The sequence below is a fragment of the Eublepharis macularius genome, chromosome 2 (assembly GCF_028583425.1).
Source record: "Eublepharis macularius isolate TG4126 chromosome 2, MPM_Emac_v1.0, whole genome shotgun sequence".
NCBI lineage: Eukaryota > Metazoa > Chordata > Lepidosauria > Squamata > Eublepharidae > Eublepharis > Eublepharis macularius.
In genome coordinates this window covers 71,469,709-71,493,261 of record NC_072791.1, presented here as the reverse complement: position 1 = coordinate 71,493,261, position 23,553 = coordinate 71,469,709, and the positions used below count along the sequence as shown (strand labels likewise).

At 39.7% G+C, this 23,553-nt stretch overlaps 1 protein-coding gene across 2 annotated transcripts in view; it reads left to right on the top strand.

Annotated features, from left to right (window-relative positions):
* The window catches only part of SIPA1L1 (signal induced proliferation associated 1 like 1), a 263,833-nt gene that overhangs the window by 228,590 nt on the left and 11,690 nt on the right, over positions 1-23,553 (top strand). For both annotated transcript variants that reach the window (XM_054970694.1, XM_054970693.1), the window contains 7 exons: positions 2,174-2,292; positions 3,585-3,703; positions 4,696-5,141; positions 10,397-10,633; positions 12,082-12,247; positions 19,587-19,809; positions 21,643-21,789. In XM_054970694.1, the coding sequence (XP_054826669.1) occupies positions 2,174-2,292; positions 3,585-3,703; positions 4,696-5,141; positions 10,397-10,633; positions 12,082-12,247; positions 19,587-19,809; positions 21,643-21,789 (1,457 nt within the window). The remainder of the gene's footprint in view (positions 1-2,173; positions 2,293-3,584; positions 3,704-4,695; positions 5,142-10,396; positions 10,634-12,081; positions 12,248-19,586; positions 19,810-21,642; positions 21,790-23,553) is intronic.

Sequence of the window (23,553 nt, the reverse complement as noted above, 5' to 3'; positions counted from 1 at the left end):
TTTTAAAATTGCTTAGCGGGGAGGGGGGGGTGCAAGTAGATATCTCACCTCAGGTGCCAGAAACCCTGGCACCGGCCCTGGAACTGCATAAGGTAGAAAAGAGAAAGTGGCAAAAAAGATCTCTCCTATGTGAACAGAAGTCCTTTTCTACTGCAAAAGTCTATTTATATCAAGGCATTTAAACAGTATAATGCCCAAAATAGACATTTTATTGAAAAAGAATTATATTGTTTCCACCAGTTTTTTTCTTTTGAAGTAGTTGATTAAAACATTGTGAAAAATAGTTGAATCTGTCCAAACTTGAAGACAGAAAGTATTTTAAAATTCAATCGTTTAAAAATTGTCGTTCTTTGTGCAAGCCAGTTCCAATAATAAGTTTCATCTATGAGATGGCTTTTGAGATTTCTCCCATGGATGTGAAAAATGCTTCAGTGAAATATATATCCTAATTAGAGATGGGCATGAAACGAACCATGGAACAAAATTCTGAGCAGAATGGCTGATTCGTTTGTACCAAAACACGTGTGGGAACAAACAACACGTTTTGTACCAAAACACGTGTGGGAACAAACAAATTTTTCCAGCCATTCTGTGGCAGGGTTCGGAGTTTCACAGATCCTGCACCAGTTTCAGCCCATCGGCTGAACCCAGCATGGGGTCTGTGAAACTGACAGCCCCTGTGCAGGAGAAAGGGGCTGTCAGTTTCACAGCCCCCGCACCGGTTGCAGCACGAGGTCTGTGAAACTGACAGCCTCTTTTCCTGCTGCCCAAGCTGTCAGTTTCACAGACCTCACGCTGGAACTCTTTTCCTGCGGCCCAGGCTATCCATTTTCCAGACCCCACACTGTTCCAGTGCAGGGTCTGTGAAACTGACTGCCTGGGCCGCAGGAAAAGAGGCTGTCAGTTTCACAGCCCCTGCTCACGAACCATGAACTGGGAAAAGGTCGGAAGTTTGTGGTTCATGGAATGCTACGAACCATGAATCACGTGGTTCGGAGGTTTTTTGGTTCATGCCCATGTCTACTCCTAATGCTCAGCAACAGAGTTGCTCTAAAACAACTCTTTCAACAGATCAGTTGAACCAAGAATCCAGCTTATGGAATTATCTTTGAACATTAAATGCAGTTGTCACTTTTTCTCCCTTTATATATCATAATAAGAATCACCAGCACTCCCAAAAATATAATGCACGCAACAGGTTACATTGGAAGTGGACCTGCATGCTATTGCTCCTTTGTATATCTTGCTGTGAAAAATACCACCAGTTAATTCTTGGCTGCTCATGCAGACACTAAATAAATAATAAGGCAGTCTGAGATTGAAGCAGGTACCCACCATGTTCTTTGTCCACCCAAATTTTGAATAGTAGCTCCATAAAAGTAATAGTTTCAAAGTTATGAATGCACACATGTCAGACATAATGTCTCTGAATCTGAAATAAATTCATAGTATTTTTGTAAAAAATTTTGAGATGGCTGTGACCGGAAGTTCCAAAAGTTTCACAAACCTGCCGTCTTCATTAAACGGAAACCATAGTAGTTAATGTTTCTATCTCTGATAATCAGGCTTACTAATCTTTGTTATTTCAGCATTCTCTGAATTCAGCTTTTGTCAATATACTCTCATCCTGTATCCAGCCATGGCTAATAACCAGTGAACCACAGAAGATTATACAAATGTTAACATGAATGATAAATTTGATTGCAACCAACAGATCTGAATAGTTTAAGTGATTGAAATGTAGTGGCTATAAAATCTTGCACAATTTTAAATTGCTAGTATGCAGGAAATTAGAGTGCAATTGTTTCATACAAGTGGTAATCAAAAACGTTGGAAGTGGTTGTGGAATGACTAAAACAGAAAAGAGAAATTCACACATGAACAGCATTTTCCCAAAAGAATTTTAGTAACTGAAGCTGCCGAAAATGAGATGTGTTCTCGAAAAAGTCTTAAGATGAAAAGACAGAAATGGATTACGTGACTGAAATGACTGAGACAAAGTATACATGCATGCATGTGTTAAAAGAAGTTTTTGTTAGTCTTTAAGGTGCTGTAAGACTCCTGGTTTATTTTTTGTTTTAACAAACTAACACACCTACCCGATTGGGATATAATGGACTATTTCCTGTAAACAGCTTTTTCCATATAAAGAATTTAACTCTATTTTCCACAGGTTTGGAATGAGCCGTAGATCTCCTGCCTCCATTGACAGACAGAACACAGATACTAGTGGCAGTGGAAAATCCACCCCCAGTTGGCAGAGAAGTGAGGATAGCATTGCTGATCAGATGGGTAAGTAATTACTTCCTACAGAAATTAAATGGCATTCAGAACAAGGTGACTGACAACCCAACCTGTTTCTCTTTATTTGCAATTGCTGTGCACTGAAACAGCAACATTAGTAGATACCACTAAGATTTTTGGATAGGAAGTCTGACATGATTTCATGATTTCATCTCAGGGATGGCATTGATGGTAGCATCAAGGGTGGGCAGTATGCTTAGGACTGTGTGCTGGACTGAACTAGGAAAAATCATTGCACCATAAATATCACATAGTTAAATGGTTATGTAACATTCTATAAGATTCTGTGAGAATACAGGCAAAGGAAAAAAAAGCTAGAGATGAGGTTTGGTATAGGGTGTTTTAGGAATAAAACCAAAGGTGTTCTAAGGCAAAAAGAGCCATAATTGACAAAACCAGGAATTAGGACAAATCTGAACCAGGCCATTGCTAAAGACTTGAAAGACCAATCAAGAGCCAAACAAAAATATTTTGTAGTTTTCTGAGAAGATTGCAAGTCATCCTTATGTAACAATAAATGATAACACTGAGAGTGGGAATTGGGGAAGATAAGGCTAATTCCTAAGATAGCGGAGTAGTAGAAAAAGATCCTTCTAAAGATGCTCTTATTATCATTCTTGCCATCAAGCTGGTTGCTACTGAATAAATAAGATGGGCTTGAACACTGTTGAAGTATTCACTGAATGCTTCATGAAATAATCCAGCAATTGAGAAGCTTCACTTTGTTCTAATAATTTCATAGAATCTCTGAGCTCTGTGCCTTATTATTAAAGCCATCTGACCATTTCCCACCCTCATATCTGTTTAATAGGGAAAAAACCTGTGGTTATATTGATCTGTAGTTCCCATTTGGGCAAAATACATTAATTGTATATGTTTTTACCCTGTTGAGATGGCAACAACACATGTAAAGTTCATCTTTTTCAAAATTACTTTTGCAGATCCTGTGTGTTGATATTGACATTGAACAAAATTGCCAAAAAGTTTTGCTGTGGAAAGTAAAATGCCCCCATATCAAGTTAGAGGGAAAAGGTATTTTCTCATTTTCAGAAAATGAAATCGTTGGTTCTAGCTGTGTTTGAACTTTTTTCGAAATAGGATCCTTTAGCTTTAGACACAAATCATCAGGTCAGCTAGATTAATCCCACAGATAAAAGGCTGGTATGTTCTGGTTTGGATTCTTGGCATGGCCAAAAACAATTTCACAGCATTGTTTTAGCACCAAGCAGGAGAAAACAAGCTTTCTGATGTCATATGCCATGTTGCATGATATATTACAGAACCAACATGCCATCACCCTGCAGTATCAAAAGTGCTGCCGTCCTTCAGAGAGAGCCCCACTGGAAGACTGATGAGGCAAGATCCGGTCGTCCACTTGTCTCCAAACAAGCAGGGCCATGTAAGTCATCATTCAGAATTGTTGTTCGTCCATTTCTTTAAGCGCCTTACTTTTTCAGCAGTTCCTCAGATATAAAATATCCTTTTAGAGCTTCTGGTTTCTCCTGAACTATGTTTCTTTGATAGCATACGGAAGAAGTGGCAGAGCTGGCCTAAGAGCTAAAAGCAGATTTAATATTAAATGTATTAATAGAAATATTTTGCTGCCAACTCAAAAGCAGAATCTTGGTTCATTGCTTTGTTTGTGGCTATATTTGTGGGAACTTTGATTATTCCAGAAATAAGATGCCTGTTCAGATCTCTCTAATTCTATATCCCACATGGAAGATTTCATGCCTTATCAACATTTTCACAAGGCAAGCTTGAAAAGTCAGATTGAGTTAGTTCTCGAACATGAACTGACTGAAACCTTTAGGATTTTATTAATAACCTCTTCTCATTAAATGAAGAGTGCAGAATCTTCTCTAACAATGTACACAGATTGAGGCACTTCCAACTTTCTAAACAGGAAGGAGCCAGTCTGAGGACTGAAATTTCCCCCTAAACCACTGAAATGGTGAAGACTGTCATTGCTCAGTAGTATAAATCATTATATTTCTACATTTGAAGCTTTTTTCAATATCTATTACAAATACAAGTATTACAGCTGAAAACATTAAATTTTGCATGTATTATTTTCAGTATATATCCTTACGTACAGAGTTGCTACCAACTGAAGTATTAATGATTTACTTTGACAGACAGGCATAAATGTCCAGTAGCTATGCTGTGTGGCTATTTACCCATCACACAGGAAGGAAGCTTAACATTACAGTGACTATCAGTGTTTGAGATGTGAAGAACAGGAGTGCAAATGGCTTGTGGTTTGTAACATCTAGAGCAGATATTTTAGCTGCTTGTGCAATTGACCCTGAGGACAACCTTCATTGCTCCTGTTCTTTTTGCTTCCTCTCAAATCCTTTGATTTGATTTGCCTTTTTTTTTCTTTTGCAGTCAGACAGCCATTACTCCAGCCATTCAAGCAGTAACACGCTGTCCAGCAACGCCTCTAGTGTGCACAGTGATGAAAAGTGGTATGACAGTGGAGATAGGACTGAGTCAGAGCTGAACAGCTACAATTACCTTCAAGGCACTTCTGCTGACAGTGGCATTGATACCACCTCGTATGGTCCGAGCCATGGCAGCACAGCCTCATTGGGCAACTCAGCAACATCTCCTCGGTCAGGGCTAGTAAAAGAAAAAGTAGCACCCTTATGGCACAGTTCTAGTGAAGTAGTCTCCATTTCAGACCGGACTTTAGAAAAAGAAAGCCACATGATGGACAGGAAGACAGAATCTTCATTGAGCTTGGATATTCATACCAAAAGTCAACCAGCCTCTAATCCTTTAACAAGAGAGAACAGTGCTTTTAGCCTTAGTGATGCTGTTTCCCATGCCAGGTAATTTTCTTTCAGATTCATGCCTTTTTTCTTTCGGTAGCCTATCAGGTGTGAGGAGTGGAAGAATGATATACTTGTCAAGCCAGCATTTGAAAGGAGAAACAGTGCAGAGAGCCTGAAAATGAACACATCTTTTCTTCTGTGGATGGGGATCTTATTGGAAAAGATTCAGCAGTATGCAGGTGTCTATCTGGATCAGAACGTAACAGCAGTACACAATTTTGTTATAGTGCATACACAACACTGAATATATATATGTGGCTGGTAACTGTGGGTAGGGGATTGAGAAGCAGGCTGAAGAATGGCAGATCTCCTCCGTTCTGCCATTTGAGCTCCCCTCATGCTCCCTCCCAAACGTCTCTTTAAAATGCGGTGGCTAATATTAGCCATAGTTAAGGATTAATGTAGTTTAGTTTATATCCAAGTAAGAAACCTGGATAAGTGAAGTCTACAAAATGCTGGAATTTTATATGCTGTTTTGGACTTTTTACTCCAGCAATTTTGGGCTTGGCTAGAGTACATATCATGGCCAATGAAAGTTAGCAGCAAGTGAGAGAGAAGAGTTGAGTTTGTCTGAATCATTCAAAATTAGCCGTGGCACATCTTGTTTGCATCTCAGTTTCAGTTTTCCTATGTCCTCAAAAAGTTGTGAACTAGATAGAGATAGGAGGAAATGTGCAGCTTAAAAGACTGAACAGTTATAAAAATAAAATAATAGCAAGTTGGAGTGTTTGTATCTTTAGAATATCATCAGTAATTAACTAGCATGTCATTTTACAGTACATAACATTGATGGGTGGATACTCCCCCTGCATTCAGCTCAAAAATACTCATAGAGATACTGAGAATGTCAAACAAGATAAATGTTCAAACTTAACACAATTGAACTGTTTGTTTATACATACATTTCGCTGCTCTCCAGACAATTCAATAATTTTGTTCCAATATCATCTCAAGAAGTTTTGTTCCAGGCTAGCAGCCGCTTGGCCAACTTTGAGACCTAAATTGCTTAATATGTTACAGGGTTATAAATGTGAAGGCATGTGTCATGAGTCATGACACAAAGCAAAAGTTAGATGATTGCCAATGGATTAATAGGTCTTCCCTAAAAAATAATAATAAAAAAAAAGCCCTGACCTGGATAGCCCAGGCAGATCTTGGAAGCTAAGCAGGTTTGGCTCTCATTAGTAATTGGATGGGAGACCTTCAAATATGATCAGGGTTCAGGATCAGGAAGCAGAACTATGTGAATGTGCACGTACAATTGTCTTCTACACAGCTGAACGTTTGTGAACTTTTCTACACAGATAGAAACTGTTTAAAGTTTTAAATGTTCTGACTGCAGCTGGTGAAAAGAACACGAGCTGCGTGGGCAGATGACTGAACATACTTGTTCATAATAAGCATTTAATTTGGTGAATATCCGAAAAATAAGTTAGAGCTGAATGGAAGTTTCAGCCCCCATTGCTTCTCCAGTGCCATGGCATGGAATGGGACCCTGTCTGGTGGTGCTAGCACTCCCATGGTCTACAATACTGGCAAAATCCATTGTGTAGGAAGTGCCATAATCTCTGAGCTCTAGAGGCCTTTGGATCCTTTCACTTCATTTCAGAGTCATTGACCTTCCATGGGTTCCAAACGGTGGTGAAGAATTTGGTGAGCTAATCTGTACCATCGCTCATTCTATAAGAGAACTTGTACCTGAGAATCAATTGAAGAATTGTAAAAGTAAATTGAGATATTTCTAGCAGGGCTTTACTCTTTCTTCTCAAATCCCTGTGTCAAAATCAATTTCAATGATTGTGCAAGTCTGCTACGAGTTTCATTATGTAGGAAACAACTTATGTCTGAATATCAGTAACTGAAAAAAGCTATGTTGAGGATTAAAAAAATAGTTATGTCAAGCTTCCATTTCAATGTAAAACTTATGGGATCTTATCCACACACCACTGGCTATTGCTGCATCATTGCTCAACATCAGTTATTCATAATTGGATTTTCCAGTGTGCATAAGACAGCCCAGTTGTGAATGATTGCTGTAGAGCAGTGCTAATAGTAAAGAAACCAGCTGCGTGGAAGCAGCCTAGGCTCAGTATTTTATAAAAAGCTTATATTTTGACTTTGTGTTGTACAGTTAGGCATTCCATCATTCTTTGACAGTTCATCCATTACCTGGGAAATCTGTGATCAGATATACTGACATATTAAAATTTGCCACAGGGAATTGGAGCCCCAGCATTGGGGCAAGGAGAGATTCCCCCACATATATGCTGTTTTGTTAATAGAAATCCTTCCCCAACCCTTCAGAACTGGGAAAAAGGCATGTGCAAGACAGGTACCTTTGCCCTGATAGCAAGTTTGTTGGGGAAATGGTAGAAGGGAAAGTTTTAATAACGAGGCAGTGCAAAGTAATGCACATTGGAACCAAAAATCCAAAATATAAATACAAGTTGATGGGGTCTGAACTGGCGGAGACTGACCAAGAGAGAGATCTTGGAGTCATGATAGATAACTCACTAAAAACGTCAGCACAGTGTGCGACTGCCATAAAAAAAGCTAATGCTATGCTAGGGGTTATTAGGAAAGGGATTGAAAACAAATCAGCTGGTATCATAATGCCTCTGTATAAATCGATGGTGAGGCCTCATTTGAAGTACTGTGTACAGTTCTGGTCGCCACACCTTAAAAAAGATATCATAGCAATGGAAAAAGTACAGAGAAGGGCAACTAAAATGATTAAAGGGTTGGAACACTTTCCCTATGAGGAAAGATTGAGGCGCTTGGGGCTCTTTAGCCTGGAGAAAAGACGACTGAGGGGAGACATGATAGAGGTTTACAAGATAATGCACGGGTTAGAGAAGGTAGAGAAAGATGTGTTTTTCTCCCTTTCTCACAATACAAGAACTCGTGGGCACTCTATGAAATTATTGAGCAGTCGGGTTAGAACAGATAGAAGAAAATACTACTTTACACAAAGGGTGATAAACACATGGAATTCGTTGCCACAGGAGGTGGTGGCAGCTACAAGCATTGCCAGCTTCAAGAGGGGACTGGACAAATATATGGAGCAGAGGTCCATCAGTGGCTATTAGCCACAGGAGATAGATGGTATTCTCTTTGTGGGGAGGTGGTGCTCTGTTGTCTTGGTGCTGGAAGGAAGGCAGTGGGAGGGCTTCTGGTGTCCTGGCCTCACTGACAGTCCTTTAGCTGGCACTGGATTTCTAGCCACTGTGTGTGACAGAATGTTGGACTGGATGGGCCACTGGCCTGATCCAACATGGCTTTGCTTATGTTCTTATGTTCTTATGAGGCAAAAAAGATAAGGAGAAACTAGTGTCTGTAGAAGCAGAATTTGTTAATATGTGGTGTAGGTAGACGTAATGGTTCACCACCCCTTTCTTCTGAAAGTGACCCTACAGAAAATTAGTTGGTGATCTCAGTTCCTGACGGTCTTCATAGTATGTATTGTTAGTGTCACCTGGACTGTACCCTTCTTAGCTGCAGCCCTTCAGATTGCTGTAGGGGAAACAGGTCCTTGTGCTCATAGAGTTGACTTCTGTGCTCAGAAATTGCCACAGTATTGATGACTCTGAAAGGCTCTAAAATGGTGTTACAATGCAGTGCACAAATATCCAACAATGCACAAGAAATTATGAAAAAAAGAAATTTACAGGATGTGGAAATTCCAGTCCATCACAATAGTACAATCTAATAAGCTGTTAGGATACATTCTGTTCTAAAGATAAATGTAGCAATGTTATATTACTCATATAGTTAACAACAAACTTTCCTTTAATATATAAACTTTTGTTACATTGATATAATTCTATTAATTTTGCTGTTTTACAAAAGGAGCATGAAAGCTGGTACAACTTTGTAAGGTACTGTTTGTGGAAGTATCAGGTAGATGACTTCATGTTCTTGTATCGCATTGAGAAAGGATGTCATATAAAAATAATAATATGACCATCGTTGAGGGGTTTAAAAAAAAATTGAATTGGTAAAACAGGTTCTACAGTGCAAGACAGAAATGCAGTATCACTTCATAGAACAAGGATTCTCTCACCCACCCCGGATTTCAGCTGGAGATAAGACTTCAGTGTGTATATAAAGCACATGTCTGAGGAGGACTAATTATGCTGCTTGTTTTTATGTTAGAACCCAGTGATCTGCAATTCCAGTTTTAATTCCTATCAGTGAAATGGTATGATGTCTTCTGATAGTTTATGGTCTCAAGTAAATAAAGGTTTTTCCACACCTGTGTTGTCTGAGAAACCGCATCTGATGATGTCAGAAATTACACTCAGGACCTTCTGAGCAAACAGCCCTTCTCATTTTAAGCAGATAGTGTAAAATATAAATATTGAAAGCATTAATAGAAATATTACTTCAATGAAACACACACAACAGTACATAGAATGGACAAGTTACTTGTAGATTTGAAACTGTAAACAGATATGAAATAACTGTAGAGCTTTGTAAAATCAGTTGATAACCTGTGAATACCAGCCTTGATATTACAACCCTGATAGAAGAGCTGCTGGAAGAGCTGGTTTCCCCTTTTCTATTCCAATGCCAAAAAGCCAACAGTGGAGTTATTTGATTTGTAGGAGATGCTACTAGAGAGCAGTAAAAGAACCTAGAAATAATCCAGTGAAACTTTCTAGTACCTGGTTTTACTTTGAAGCAACAAAGCAAATCAGTAGGTAATCTGTGGATCAAAAACTAGTGAGCCTCACAGTAAGTTATAATCAATGCATGCATGGTCCAGATCATCCTCACAGAAGTTTCTCTTCAATTTATTTCCATATATAAACACGAGACAAATTTCTGTGCCTGGCTTTTTAAAAGCAAGAAGGTATGCAAAGAATTTGGGAATGTCTTATCATACTGTGTCAGTCTTGTACATAAATGCTTATTTAGGTTTAAGTTTACATAATAATTTTTCACTATTTGTAAGTTTGATTATAATCATATTATGGTAGAATTGGTATGCTGGTATTTGAAGTTATTTGGTTTATGTATCGATACTTCTATTTTAATAGGGTGAATGCTTTAGCTTACAACTGCAAAACAACTCCAAAATAAAATAAAATCCTGACTGCAAGTTTGCAGTCTAAAGATTTATAGTGGCAAATTTGCACCTAACAAAATCTTGTGTTCTGTATAAGAAAATGAAGCTTTGAAATCAATTGCACACAATATAAGCATGCATGTGTAAGTCAAGCTTTGTCTTTATTATGCTTCTCTCCCAGTACCATGGGTTCCCGACACTCTGCCAGCCCAGTTGTTTTCACCAGTGCCAGAAGTTCACCTAAAGAAGAGCTTCATTCTGCCACTTCCCCACAACTTGCACCTTCTTTCTCCTCCTCTTCCTCCTCCTGTGGCCCTAGGACTTTCTACCCACGCCAGGGTGCTACTAGCAAGTACCTGATTGGATGGAAAAAACCTGAAGGGACTATAAACTCAGTGGGGTTTATGGATTCAAGAAAGTAAGAGCACTTTGATTATATTTTGGTGGGTGTTGATTTTCAACATGAAGAGGCCTCTAAAATGCTTATTTCACTCTCAGTGAAAGTTCTTAAGGAATTTAAGTAAAAGTGATTTAAGCTAACTAAAGCAGCAAAAACTCCTTAGAATTCTATAGCAGGAGTTCAGTTGTCTATTGAAGTGGATTAGGGTGTTCAAATAATTGAATTTCAATTATTTAATTAATGAATTAAAAACAATTCATTCCTGTTTTCAATTACTCATTTTTCTATGGTTGGATCATTAAATCAGCCGCAAGTACTTGTACACTCAAATTAATAGCAGTTGGTATTTTCCCCCTAGCAGCTTTTTAAATGTATGGCACAAACTTTGAGAGATGAGCTCATATGTGATCTTGAAAAATGAATAGCTTTGTTTCTAAGAGCTGACACTTTGTAGTAGAGACTGAAATGAAGCTAGAGTATTTTTAGCCATTGTTGACCAGGGGCCCAAATGCACTAGCTTGGCTTACTAAGTCAGACATTGTTTGTGGTTGCTATCAACCCTCTGTGCTCCCCGAGATCCATGGGACAAACAAAAAATTAGGGAAGAGAAGGGATCTTTTCTTATGAAAAGGGATTTCGAGAAAGTAATAATATTAAAAACAATAGGAGACACTCCTACTATGAGTTATCCTGTCCAGATCAGAATGCAAACACGAGCTCCAGGGAGAGAATTTGCATGCTGTTAGGTTTTCTGCATACTCAAGGTGGTGTGTAGCCAGCAACAAGCCAGGCTAATGCACATTTTAGCTTAAATGCATTTAAGTTTGCCTACAGACAGATGCGAAAGACTGCTGTGGCAAGTAAAATAAAAATAAGATCAGAAGCAAATTGCAAGCCATGCCTTAAAGATATAGCCAGACAAAAGATATAGGATACAGATTAGGGTATAGATTGCCAGAAAGGACAGGTGGCAGTGCAAAGATTTGGTTCTAAAAGGAAATACAACTGGAATTACATCTTGGTTCTAGGAGCAGAACAAAACACTGTAATTCAAAGGGAATGTTGTGACCAGATTCAAGGACTCTGGAAGTCTTTGATGCCATATACTTTCATTCCATCTCATGAGAAGACAAGGACAGGTTATTTGAGGAAATAAATACATTTCAGTAACTGTAGGTGGAGCTGCACATACTTAGTGGTGGCAGTAGTATAGTCATGGCAGCAGTTACAAGGATGAAATTATTGTTGATGCACATAGAGATCACTGCTCCTAACAGGTTTATTCCTTTAAACAGGTATCTCTCTACATGGGTCTCCTATATCAAACTATATTCCACAATCCCCTCGCCTACCCATCCCAAATACCCATCTTCTACTTAACCTTTCCTCTGAATATGAAAGAAGTGTTGGAAGGGTTCTGCCACAGAGGCGTTGGTTCTTAACGTTTTATCATCTTTTCTCTATAGGCGCCACCAGAGTGATGGTAATGAAGTGGCACATCCTCGATTGCGTGCATCAGCCAGAGATCTTCGAGCCTCACCAAAGCGAACATCTAAATCAAATATTGAGGAAGAATTAAAGAAGCTGATAGATCTAGATAGTCCAACACCAGAGTCTCAGAAGAACTTTAAGGTATAGGTGGCAGAAGTGTATCATGCTCTGATACCAAGAGTGATCAGCAATTATTGCAGCATAACTCCACTCATAATTTTTCAGGCCTGTGACTGCTGTGTTTTTATCTTTTTTTTCCCACTAAGTAAATGTAAGCAGCTTTGATGTGTAGGTATGTATTGGTTAAGAAGAGTAGGATACACATTATGCAATAAAATTCTTAGTTATGTTACTCACTTAGACTGCCACAGTAAGCCATTATTGTTCTTTGTGGTCTCGTAATTTCACCTCACTGTCTATGCCCAAGGGGTGCGTGTGAGAGAGATCTGACTAATAGGCTATTAGCAGCTCCATATTGGTTCCCTGGAAAAATTACCTCAGGATTTTTCCCCCTAGCTTTAGTCTCCTCTTCACATTGTTAACCAGATAGTTCTGGTCATAAGAAATTACTTGCGGTTAGTTTCTATTCCATATTCAAAGTTCTATCTTTAAAGTCTATGTTTCTTAGGACCTTAAGGATCACCTTCTCCCTGAATATATCCCCTGACGTATAGAGATTTGCAAAGCTGGCCAGACTTATAGTGCTATCCTAAGCAGAGTTACACTGTTCTCACCCACTGACTTCAGTGGACTTAGAAGAGAGTACTGTGCTGTGAATGATATGGTTAGAAAGTCTCAGACTTCCAAAGACAGGTGGAGTGCTTTGGTGGTTGTCTCCTCCCTGGAAACTCAGTTCTCCAAAGCAGCCCACCAAGCTATTTAGGTTGAAAGAATTGGCTAAGAAATAGCTGTTAGGCTGGCCTTCCTTAAAGCTGTATCTTGACGCAATGTACTGTTTATTTACATGTGTGTGTTTTGTGTGAGCCCTGCATTTTTTTCATTCCCCCACCACCACCGTTTTAAGTGCTTTTGCGCTATAAAATTTTAAATAAATAACATTCACCATGCAAGCTGAATTAAAATCTGAATCTGAAAGATTCTGTGAACCTCTTGGAAAATGTGTATGTGTTTAATCCCACACTATTTTTAGTGTCTCTTGTTAAAAAGAGCTTATACAATACATTACATTATTTCATCTTTGCAGCATCTCCTAGAAACCTTCATACACTTGCCTGTGATAGCAAGAATGAAGCAAACTGCCTTGTCAGTTCTTGAATTTTCCTCATGACTAATCATACTGCCTTTGGCCTCATGGAAGGAGCACTGTGGTTTTGGTTCTTGCAAAGTTGTACCATGAGAAGGTTCCAATACATTAGTAACTGCAGTAATTATATTAAAAAAATCTTGCAGCTCTTAAAGGGGGAGGGGGCTGGAATTACTTGTTGAATAGACATTAGTACTAATACAATGTTTAGTTCCCAATTCAGCCTTGTGTGTGTTACTGCACCCTGTGAGTGAAAGACCTCCAAAATGTCCTATCATTAGCAGCCCAGCTCAGATCTTCCAAACTGGAGAATGTGGCCTCCTTTATTGAGTCAAGCCATCTCATTTTGGATCTTCCTCTTTTCCTATTGCCTTCCACTTTTCCTAACATTATTTTATTTTCCAGTGAGTCTCGTCTTCTCATGATGTGACCAAAGTATGATAACCTTATTCACTTGAATAACTCTTCTACTTCCTGATCTTGAGCACTTGAATAATGGCATGCTGACAGTGAAGTGAACTTTCCCTCAGCAACAATGCCTCCTTCAATGCAGCTGCTCATTTAGAAAGGATCAGAATTGCTCCCTATACTTTGAAGCAAATGCACACATGACTAAATCCACTCATAATAATTCCTTAAGGCTACACCAGAAGTACTGATAACTTAACCATCTTAAAACATTCAGGGAATAGTCTTGGGAAAGAGTCATGATTTCTAAGACCTTCGTACTGAAAGCTACTGCTTAACTTTTCGTACTTGTCAGAGACTAAATGGTTTCCACAGCAACCATGCAAAATAGAGCACTTGCAACTTCTTTCTTTCCTTGTCAAAACCCAAAGAGGCTTACTAAAACTTGTAAGTATGGGGTTCTATATACAGATTATTTTTCAGTGTTGCCTTTGAGGCTGTAGGAAAAGAAATTAGCCATAAGCAAGAGGGTTTTTCCCCTAGTGACTTTGTGTGGGGAAAGATGAACACCTATCTCATGACTTGTCCAAGCAGAGCCTGTTGTCTTCTTACAAAATCCCAGTTCATTTAAGTGATTATTTGTTTCATGTGTGTCTGTTGTGGAAATTTTCATGATCAATGGAATCTGCTATTTCAAATAATTCTCTTTACTTAGACGATAGATGATTTCCTTTTAGTTAAGCAAATGGTACTAATACTATCATTAATACTGTTACCACTGCTGTAGAGAATACATTCTCTGAGTAGGCAGAAGGCAATTAGAAAGTCATTCCTGGACAAGTTCATTAAGAAGCTGGATTGTTTTCTCATTGGTAGTATTAGCTCTTCCTGAGGGTATATGAACCTATGCTATTCTTCCTCACTGCGTCCCAGATTGGCTTAGTAGTTAGAGTGTCAGACTAGGATCTGGGAGGCCCAGGTTCAAATTCTCACTCTGCCATTGAAGCTTTTGGGTGACCATGGGCCAGTCACATCCTGTAAGGCAACCTGGGGGTGGCTGTTAGTCAGTCATCCTGGACTTTGCTCTCCTTCTGTGTGTGAGTGCAAGGTACACCCTATTTTTGCAAAGTTCCCCCAGCATGTTCTTGCCCTGCCACCATGCGACTCTCCAACCTTACACTCTAAGTCCCCATGGCAGAGGGCTCTCAAGCAGAGCATCCAGCTGCATCCCTATTTACCTGAGTTCATGGGCACCGGGGGTTATGTAGGGTGAGCGGGGGACTGATTGGCCACCAGGGAGGGTGTGTGGTCACTCTGGGGGCGCAAGCAGATTGGTTGCCACAGTAGTGGCATCCTATGCTCCAGCGGGCCACTTGGACAGGGCCAAGCTCCGGGGGGGGGGGGGAGTTGAGTTTTTCCCTACAGTGGGCACCCATGGGCTATGCTGTCATTGTGGCGTAACTTTCTGTCACTGCTGGGGGTGTTCCCATGCCCAAAACGGATTAGGGAGCAGACTATCTCGTACCCTACCCCCTGGCCCAATGGCACAAGGACTTACACTGGTGCCCAGCCACTGTGGCTGGGTGCCAGCAGAGGACTCGGGAGCGACACCAAGATGCTGCACCATAGTGGGGAGTGGTTATGACATCGTAACTCCAGGATACGCTGATATAACTTCTAGTCAGCTTCCAGGGTGCTTTTGGTCCATCCCTCCACCCCAGTCAGGATTGCACTGTACATAACTGATCATTTGCTGCATTTTAATCGTTCCTCCAAATCTGCCGCCTGTTGTAGTTGGCTTTCCCCTGCCTAAGGCCATGTTGCTGTTCTTCCATAATAGAAAACAACAGAAGGTTATATTAAACAGCAGAAGGTGTATATTAAAGAAAGATGGAAATATTATCAGGCATCATCAAGCTACATCCTACATTGGCTGAAGTAGTCTGCTTACCTGCAAAACCTCATGCCACAAAAAGTTTCCTAGTATTCATGGTTCTACAAAAACTCAGTGAACCAGTTTTCCAGACTTAGGCAGCAATCTTTAACATATTGGTATCAAGCATGTGTGCCCAAAAGGATTTCCTTTGTTCCTCTCCATCCCTACAGCCTCTTCTCTAACCCTTGGAAAAGATCATCCCTGGAATTGAGGGATGTGTGATGGAATGGACTAGTCAGGGGAGAGAGAAGGGGATGAAAATGATCCTTCTGCATCTACCACAAGTGCTGCTCCACTGAGAGAAGAGAGGAGTGGTGATTTCAGCCCCAACCTACACAGCTTATTCCTGCACACTGGTCCCGCAACCATGGGAATTATCTTTTTAGGTGTTGGATGCTCAATACTGAGCTCAGAATGACTTGGAACATGTCCTCACCCCTGGACATTTACCTTCTAACTAAAGTAGCAGTCAACTGAGACTGAGAGAGTTCCCCATATACACTCTTCCTTCTGGTATCTTTTTTTGAAGCATGTCAGTCTCTGTTTCAGTACAGTCCAGGGTATGCCTATAGCTGCTGCTTGTAAATGTAGGCTACAATCCTTAAGACATTTTCCTGGGAGTAAACTCCACTATGAGTAAAAATGTTTAGGATTGCTTCCTATAGTTCCCAGGGTGCCATCTAATGTCATAACATTGATAACATTTCCTGAGTGAGGGTTGAGAGAGACCAAGAGACTTTCATTGGCTGTTGAGTGGCTAGCCATAGCCACAAGGTAAGTTGGGAGAAGGCCGGAGAGAGGGGACTTACTCTGGCTTAGGTATGCATCCCAAGCTACAGAAAGTGTGGGGCTGTAACATTTCCTTCACCTTTATTAAAGGCAATCATTATGAGTAGCTAAAGCACAATAATATGAGTTTCAGGGACACACATCTTTGTATATCTCACACTGTGAAGTCTGAGGGGGCTTTCTAGACAAACAGCTCATCATGCAGACCTGATTCTGTGCTGCATCACTTCCAACTGCAGGTAGGGGATTGCTTGGCTAATTGCTCTCCATGAAAGAGCAATCTCTGTGTATGGAAAGCCAGCATAACATGAGAAGATGAGGTCAAAACCCATCTCCTCCTCAACTGTAGCTGGTGTACTGTAGTGGTTAAGTAATTAAGCTGCAGTGTGGCACTTTGCTGGTTTGAATCTCACTACTGCCATGACAGTAGTGGCCTTGGGTAAGCCTCTCAACAGGTGGCCTTGGGTAAGCCTCTCTCCTCAGCCCCAGCTCCCCAGTTGTATTGTGGGGATAACAACACTGATTTTGTTCACCACTCTGGAAGGGCACTAATTTGTCCAGGAGAGTAGTATACAAATGAGTTGTTATTATTATATGTTGTTGTTGCGCAGAGTGTCAATCCCAAAAAATCCAAGCGGCACACAGTGTTTTTAAGAGCTGAAAAGGTCCCCAAACCAAACCTAGCTTTTAATACTACTTTTTGCGATATGTCATTGTCTCCTTAGACTATTGGTACTTCAGGAATTACTTCTAGTTCTTTCCCGGAATAATTCAATTACTTGGAGACCACCATGTGATGACGATGCTGAGTGCAAATGTAGTTGAGTTAGAATGACGGAAATACTTCCTGAATTGGTCACATTGGTTGAAGGTCACCCTCAGGAACACATTTTCTCTTTTCCAAAGCTGGCAGACCACAAGACAAGGGGAGTGAGTGTGCTGAACATCATCTCCTTTATGATGTCAGTTTGGAAGTACTTTGCAAGTTCAGAGGAGGTGATGTATACTGTGATCCCCTTTCTACACAATTTTTGCTTTGCCAAAAAAATGAAAGGATCACTCAGCACATCATCTCCTTTGAACTTGCGAAGCACTTGCAAACTGACTAAAGAAGGAGCAAAATCATGCTGCAGACATTTTCACCTCTGATGAAATGTTGAATGAAGGGTGCTTTTCACAACTGACAAAAATGTTTACAAAACTCTTCCCTTTCAACTCAGACCTAGGATGCAAGAATGTCTTTAACCAGGAGAGCACTTAATCACGCAGTCTGAATTGGGGGTGCATGATGGCTGCTCAATGAGTTGAATGGTCTGGAGAGCATCTGAGTCCATCAACATATCCATCCACAGCCATAGAAAAGCACAGAACTTTTAGCAGGATGCACATAGGAGCCTTTTTATCTTTTTAAGACAGGCAAAAATAACATTACTTCATTCCTTGGGGATATTTTTTATTTTTAAGGACGCAGATAGGAGAGCATTGTGGGAACAAGCTATGACACAGCTTCTAGAATTTTGTCTTCCTAAAATATTTCTGGATAGGCTCTTACAGTCTAGATTTTTTTCTTTTTCACACTGTACACTAGTTCTCTTACATCCAATGGGGGGGGGGGACTTTTGTAGGGACAGTATTTTATACAAACAATGCAGCACTGTAGACTTAATTACTTGTTCCCTAGGAAATCTGATTTGTGAGCCTGTGTTTTTGAGGTTAATTTTTACCGCAAATTCAGTGGAGGAAACATCTGTGGATCAGACTTCATCATTTTTCTTTTTCTGTTCTTAGCATGACTTACCATGGAGATGAAAAATTCAGTCCTACTTCACAAGGCCTTCAGTAGATTTTCTGTCTATATAGGAGGGACCTATATATAATCACAACAAAACAAAATAGTACAAAATGTGATTTGAACATGGGACAAACAAAACTGAAATTAGGGTGGGCTGTTTTGTCAGTGTCTTTTCATGTAATGCCTTTTTTATGAACTAAATGCACAGCTGTTCATTATTGCAGCAGATCCTGTTTCACACTTCTGTTGTAGGATATCCTTTTTTAGCCAATACCAGCCAAAATATTTCATTGTTGGAAAACAGAGTTCCTCCTCCCTGCCCTGAGTCACCAGAAAGTCGACTGCAGTGCTTCACAGAACATAGTGGTGGCATAGGACTTCTTGTCCGCCCTGACCCTGCGAAAGCAGGGAGGGCGGAATATAAATGTAAGAAATTAAATTAAATTAAATTAAATTGTAGAGTTTAACCCTCTTCAAAATACGGCAGTTAGCAACATTGACTGCTTCCTCTACGCACAGCAGTGGCGTGCTATTTTATAAACATCCTTTTAAAATGTGTGCTTCCTTTAATCAATTCTGGCGCATCTATTCACCTCACATTTTTAAAAAGCAGTAATATTTCTTGAAGCCACAGCATTTCCATTGTCTTAACCACCTTCTGTTAGTTACTAGCCCTAACTAAATGTGTGCTTTTTAAACAAGCGGGTCTGTGAACGGATATTCCCTTTTCCTTTTTTTTTCTGTATGTTGTCATTGTGAATTTTTTCATATGCTCATTTTGCTTGTATTATTAATTTGTGTGTATTTCTTCTGCATTTCTTGCATCATTTATATAAAATTTGAGTGCATACAGACCATATATAATTACAACAAAACAAAATGGTACAAAATGTGATTTGAACATAGGACAAACAAAACTGAAATGAAGATACATGAGTTGAACCATAAAGTTTACAATATTCAGTAGCATCTTTTATCTGGAAAAGCCCCTAGTCCTTTTCAGTACGCACATATCAAAGCAATGGTTTATCCAATATACAAGCTATCCTAGACTAATATTGTATGACTTGAGATAGTTTTTAAATAATTTTACGCAGAGATGTATAAACATTTTGTTGATAGAAATTAACTATGCACCTTCCCTCAAGAGCATGGAAAACTATCCCATGGAGAGAAATCTTTACATTGAAATTGGCTCCTATTTTCTGGAAGGGGGACCAAAAAATCATGTGGTAGGCTTGATGCATACTTGGAATGTTGCAACAAATTTTCATACCTTTCTCTCTCTCAGTCTCCATTCCCTAGCACTCCTACCTCCAGGCGTGCCTTGCAGAGGACTCTATCAGATGAAAGTATTTACAGCAGTCAAAGGGAACATTTCTTCCCCTCACGAGCTTCTCTTCTGGATCAAGCCCTTCCAAATGATGTCCTTTTCACCAGCACGTATCCTTCTCTCCCCAAGTCTTTACCCTTAAGAAGACCATCATACACACTAGGAATGAAATCTTTACATGGTGAGTGTTTTTCTAACTTCAGCAGTGGGAAATAACATGTATTGGTTGGCTGGTTTATTTGTTAGGATAAGCATGCATCCTTCACATTTGTTAGTTACTCCTTACCACTGTTGTGTATTGACAAACAGATTCAGACTAGAATTCCTTATCTGCTCCTTTTGTCCTCTTGATATTAGTCTAGTGCTGTATGTTCTCTCCCAGGCTGCCTTTTGATTGTTCCAGAAGCTTTCAAGAGAGAGTACAGAACTTCCTTCTAAAAGTGATGGTTGCTGTGAGCAAATGACACCAGGGCTTTAACATCTGTTCAATTCCTTAGTAGCTTATGGGGCACAGTTATAGGTGATTGGTTGACCTACACCGGTCTAAATGGCAGGTGTCAGACATACCTTGTAAATGCTAGAGCTAAACACATCTTGAAGCTCACCAATTCTTTTTTTATTGTACTATTTATATATCAAGTCTGAATAGCAGTGGTATAGAAAGCAGCATTCTCAATGGCCGCCCTATAGTTGCAGAAGTCTCTTCCTCCAGATGATTTGTTAAAATTCAAGCGTGATAATTTTGGGAAATACTGTAAATCATTGTTAAGACTGGCACTTCATGGCCAGAGTTGAACCATTATGGTTAATTTTAGTATACCGGAACGTTTCTTTAAGTGAAATATATACTGACCAGCAAAAGCAGTTAAGCCCCATCGCTTTTGTTGGGAGTATTAAATTTGCCCCTTTAAATCAGTGGAATTTATCACTGCTTAACTTTTGCTTGACTGTGTCCTTCAGTGTACTTTTAAAAAGCAGAGATTGCAAAGCCTTGATTTACCAGAGCAATTTGATCAACTGATTGGGGAAAATTGCCTTTTATTTCAAAATACTGGAATGGGATAGGATTAAAGCCTTATTTCATCAGGGCAAACTGTTAGATAATGAATCAAGTTATGAATTGTTTGGTGCTCATGCGTCTTGTTTTAAAATAAATAAAATTTTTGGTGCTCATGCTTCTTGTTTTAAAATAAATGTGTATGGGGGGTGCTTTGCTAAATAGCTCTTTGTGACAGGTGTAACAAGAGCTAGCACACAATACTGCATGGAGATCTGTAGGAAAGAGAGTTTATTTTTTACCAGGAGAACAATACAGCTTAGAGATTCTAGTGCTATCTTAGACATCACTTATCTTCTAAATCTTTGTTTGAAGCTGCTGCCATAACTGAAAATATCTGTAGTGCTTTTTGGCCTTTTCAAAGCCATTTTCCAACAAGAGATCTCTTTTGATGATTTGTGACTTGATGATTTGGTGCTCACTTCTCAGGTCCTTTGCCACTTAGGTTTTTAATATTAAAAAGAAACATGAAAACCTATATGGCCAACATGATGCGTGTTCCCACTCCCTGCTTCCAAAATTTTATATGCCCAGTGAGATCAGGAGGGGGCTCCATAACCTTTTCTCCCCTGAAATCTAAATTTTGCCTTTCAGTGGAGTTGATCCCAAGGACCATCATGCAAATGAATAAAGTATCCCCTAGTTCAGGTTTTTCATTCTCTATGCAATTACGTGGTTGGGAATAGTGTTGGGAGGAGACATATACATTTCTGGGGTTTATTATCTAAATGCCATGGGACATTATTGCTCTACCCTATATATAGAGCCCAGGCATCAGAGCCCTGTCAGGTTGGCAAAAGCTCCATTGGGGCTGCCTGGGAAGCCTCCCTGTGCATCTAAAGTTGCAGAAAGTCAGGAGGCATAATCTTTATTTAGCATGTTTTCTTAGCTGAATGGTAGTTTTTTTTTCCTTTCCCTTTTGTTTCATTTTTTTTGTTTTCTTCTGTGTTGCCTCAGGAGAGTTCTCAGCCTCAGACAGCTCCCTCACAGATATCCAGGAGCAGAGAAGGCAGCCCATGCCAGACCCAGGTCTCATGCCCCTGCCTGATTCTGCTTCTGACCTAGATTGGTCAAACTTGGTAGATGCTGCCAAAGCCTTTGAGGGTAGGTATTTGCAGTTCATTACTTCCAAAGCTTAGTCGTCATCAAACATTCCTCACTGGAGAATTTTTAATCTGCTCTTTCTGTCATTTCATAGATTCCCTGCTCTGAAAGCCAAGTCCTTCTTCATTTGCATTAGGATTCTTAGCAACCCAAAGTTACTTACACCATTCAAATGCAATTTGGTTTCTGTTCTGTACGCTTCACTTTTTTTAAATTGTAGCTTAAATAATGGATGTTTTCACTCCATTGCCATGAATAAATGTTTTTAATCAGTGATTATCTATTTACAGATACCAAGGCTTGTATGCACAATCTTGTGCCACGATGCTAAGGGATATGTAGGTGACAGGATTTTTGAATGATGTTCTAGTCACAGTTGAAGTATATCAGGTTACTCCATGAAGTGATATATATGAGACAAGCTGATACATGTTTTCTCTTGGCCATTTCCCCCTACTCATCTCTTGAAACACAAACATGCATATCAATAACATTCTTATCTTTTGAGAATTACCAAATCTTGTAAATCCCTAAACATGTTAGTACTTTGCAAAAAGCAAAGACATTTTGTGCATATGTATCAAAACTTTTAAAATGCAATAGCCAATGCACTCAGTGATGAGAACCACCTAGGTTACTTTTGCCAGCTAGGATTAAAGCTTTTAGTCACCATACCTGAAACCAAGTAGATATTTAAAATGTTTACCAATAATACAAATATAGCTTCATGGAGATTTCTTAATAGTGGCTGTAAAGTCACTTGCTTTTTTCTTTTCAAACAGCATGTTATCTTCTGCTGTACTACTTCTTTCAGATAGTGTGATGTTAATTTTGTAACTAAAGTTATGACCATAATTTTTTAAAAAATTCTGTAAACTAATCTGTTTTGAAGAAGAAAAGCAGAGAGAGAGAGAGAGCATGGTGAGAAGTAACTCAGTAGGCCAGCTCATAGGATTTTATGTACTGGGTATTTGCTGCAGCTCAGCTTCTTAACTTAGTTTCCCCCCTTCCTTTACGCACTGTATTATTTATGATGATTGTTCTCCTGGTTTTTCTTCCAGTTTTCCACATGTTTTTTCAAACCATCTGAAAAAACATTGGAAAAAGCTTGGAACAAAAACATGGGAGAGCAATGACCAGCAAATGATACTGTGTGGAAGGGAGAGGAAAAACCATTCCAGTTAAGAAGCCAAGCTGCAGGAGATATCCAGTGCAGAAAAGACCATATTTTAAAAACATGGAAGTAAGCTTTCATTGTCATGTCTTCTGTGCAGTCCCACATGGGGACTGCACATGCACAAGCCAACCGTGGACGTATCAAAGCTCCAAAAGACACGAGACACCTACCCGGCCTTTTCACGTATTTTTTGAGTGGGCATGGCTGTAAAAGGTGAGGCGAGTGGATCCCTCCCTCAGTTTTTCGTTAGCCGCCGCTGAAGAAGGACATGCTTCAAGCTCCTCCTTGAATTCAAGATATAAGAAAGAAAGCAAGAAGATGACTTCAAAGACACTCTTCAAGAAGTGTCTTAAATGTGGAACCAAGATGGCTGAATCCAATGGGCATGAGAAATCCCTAATGTGCCTGGGAGAGGCACACGCTACCAAGCATTGTGGCATGTGCAAGCAATTTATGCCGAAGGCCCGACATGAACAAGCATCGTGCCTAAAAGTGGATTTATGGAGTCAGCCCTGAAAGGCATCTCCAATTCCAAACTGATGAAAGCCACTAAAAAAGGACCACAGCACCCAGAACGGGCCTGCTTG